Raw genomic sequence first — 1,077 nt, 5'->3', positions numbered from 1 at the left:
GCAAAAACAGCAAAATGGAAAAGGTGACATTCAGAAGGAAAATTTAGAAAGACCGTGGAGAGAAGCGTAAAAGAAGGAAAACAAGAAAGGGGGGAGAAAAAAAAAAGAAAGAGAAAAGATTAGCGAAAGAAAAGAGGGGCCCCGGTAGAAAAAAGAAAGAGAAAAGAGAAAATGTTAAAGAAATAAAGTACACTGTCATTCTTCAAAACAGCTGCATAACCTCTTATTACGCCGAATTTCGAAAGAATGAAGCCCGTTGAATATTCTGGATAACAACCGCACTTGGGATACTTCATTCAAAGAATATACTGTAAGGCTAGCGCGTGGGGTTAGTCAGAAGTCAGCTGATCGTGCAAGGTTTCAACACACATTCCTTTTTTTAATGTCTAAGCCTTTAAAAATACGAGAAAAAAAGTCGATGAAACGAATACTTCATTCACCAACAGTGTAAAAAATCGACAACAACAATAATTGAGGCTGACCTGAAGCTACATTCATATCCGGAGCGAGTTGTACACGCTGGCCAATCGCAGCCTAGAAAATCTCTGACGTCATTATTGCTGTCATCCGAATTTCCTAGAACGCGATTTTCACGCAAACTAAACATTCGCTTTTCTTTGTTTACAAACAACAAAAAGCTTTGTTTTCCACATATCATAACACTGATAACTATTCGTATATAGAAATATTAATTCCAAAGATCTAACTAAGCAAGGTAGAGAAATTTAAAAACCCGAGCCTAAAAAAAACCTTCCGCGAAGTTAACAAGCAGTGCGATGAATCATCGTCAGCTCGCGGGAGATATAAACACAAACCCAGGTCAAAACACGTCAGTTCTCAAGATCTCTCCAGAGTGAAAATAAGTGGTACCAGCCTCTTGGATCAACTCTAACCTCTATAACAGGTAACTTGAATTACTGTTTGATGGTCTAGTGTTTCAGATTTTAAGTTTGTACTGCTTTAGGATATATAACCTTTCAATATCAAGCTTTAAACATTTCAAATGATAAATATTATTAAAACTTTTTTGACATAACTTATTTAAAAGGATATAACTAGCTGGGTGTTTCACAAGCA

The 1,077-nt window shown here is 36.4% G+C and overlaps 1 protein-coding gene across 1 annotated transcript in view; it reads left to right on the top strand.

Moving 5' to 3' along the window:
- Positions 1-1,077, top strand: part of LOC119594820 — a gene marked incomplete in the record, with an annotated part of 8,353 nt that overhangs the window by 1,035 nt on the left and 6,241 nt on the right. The window contains 1 exon segment of the mRNA XM_037943910.1: positions 820-904. Coding sequence (XP_037799838.1) covers positions 820-904 — 85 coding nt within the window.

This window comes from Penaeus monodon, chromosome 34 (genome assembly GCF_015228065.2).
Source record: "Penaeus monodon isolate SGIC_2016 chromosome 34, NSTDA_Pmon_1, whole genome shotgun sequence".
Classification (NCBI taxonomy): Eukaryota; Metazoa; Arthropoda; class Malacostraca; order Decapoda; family Penaeidae; genus Penaeus; species Penaeus monodon.
Note: the sequence above shows the minus strand (reverse complement) of the source record. Positions and strands in the feature narration are given on the sequence as shown.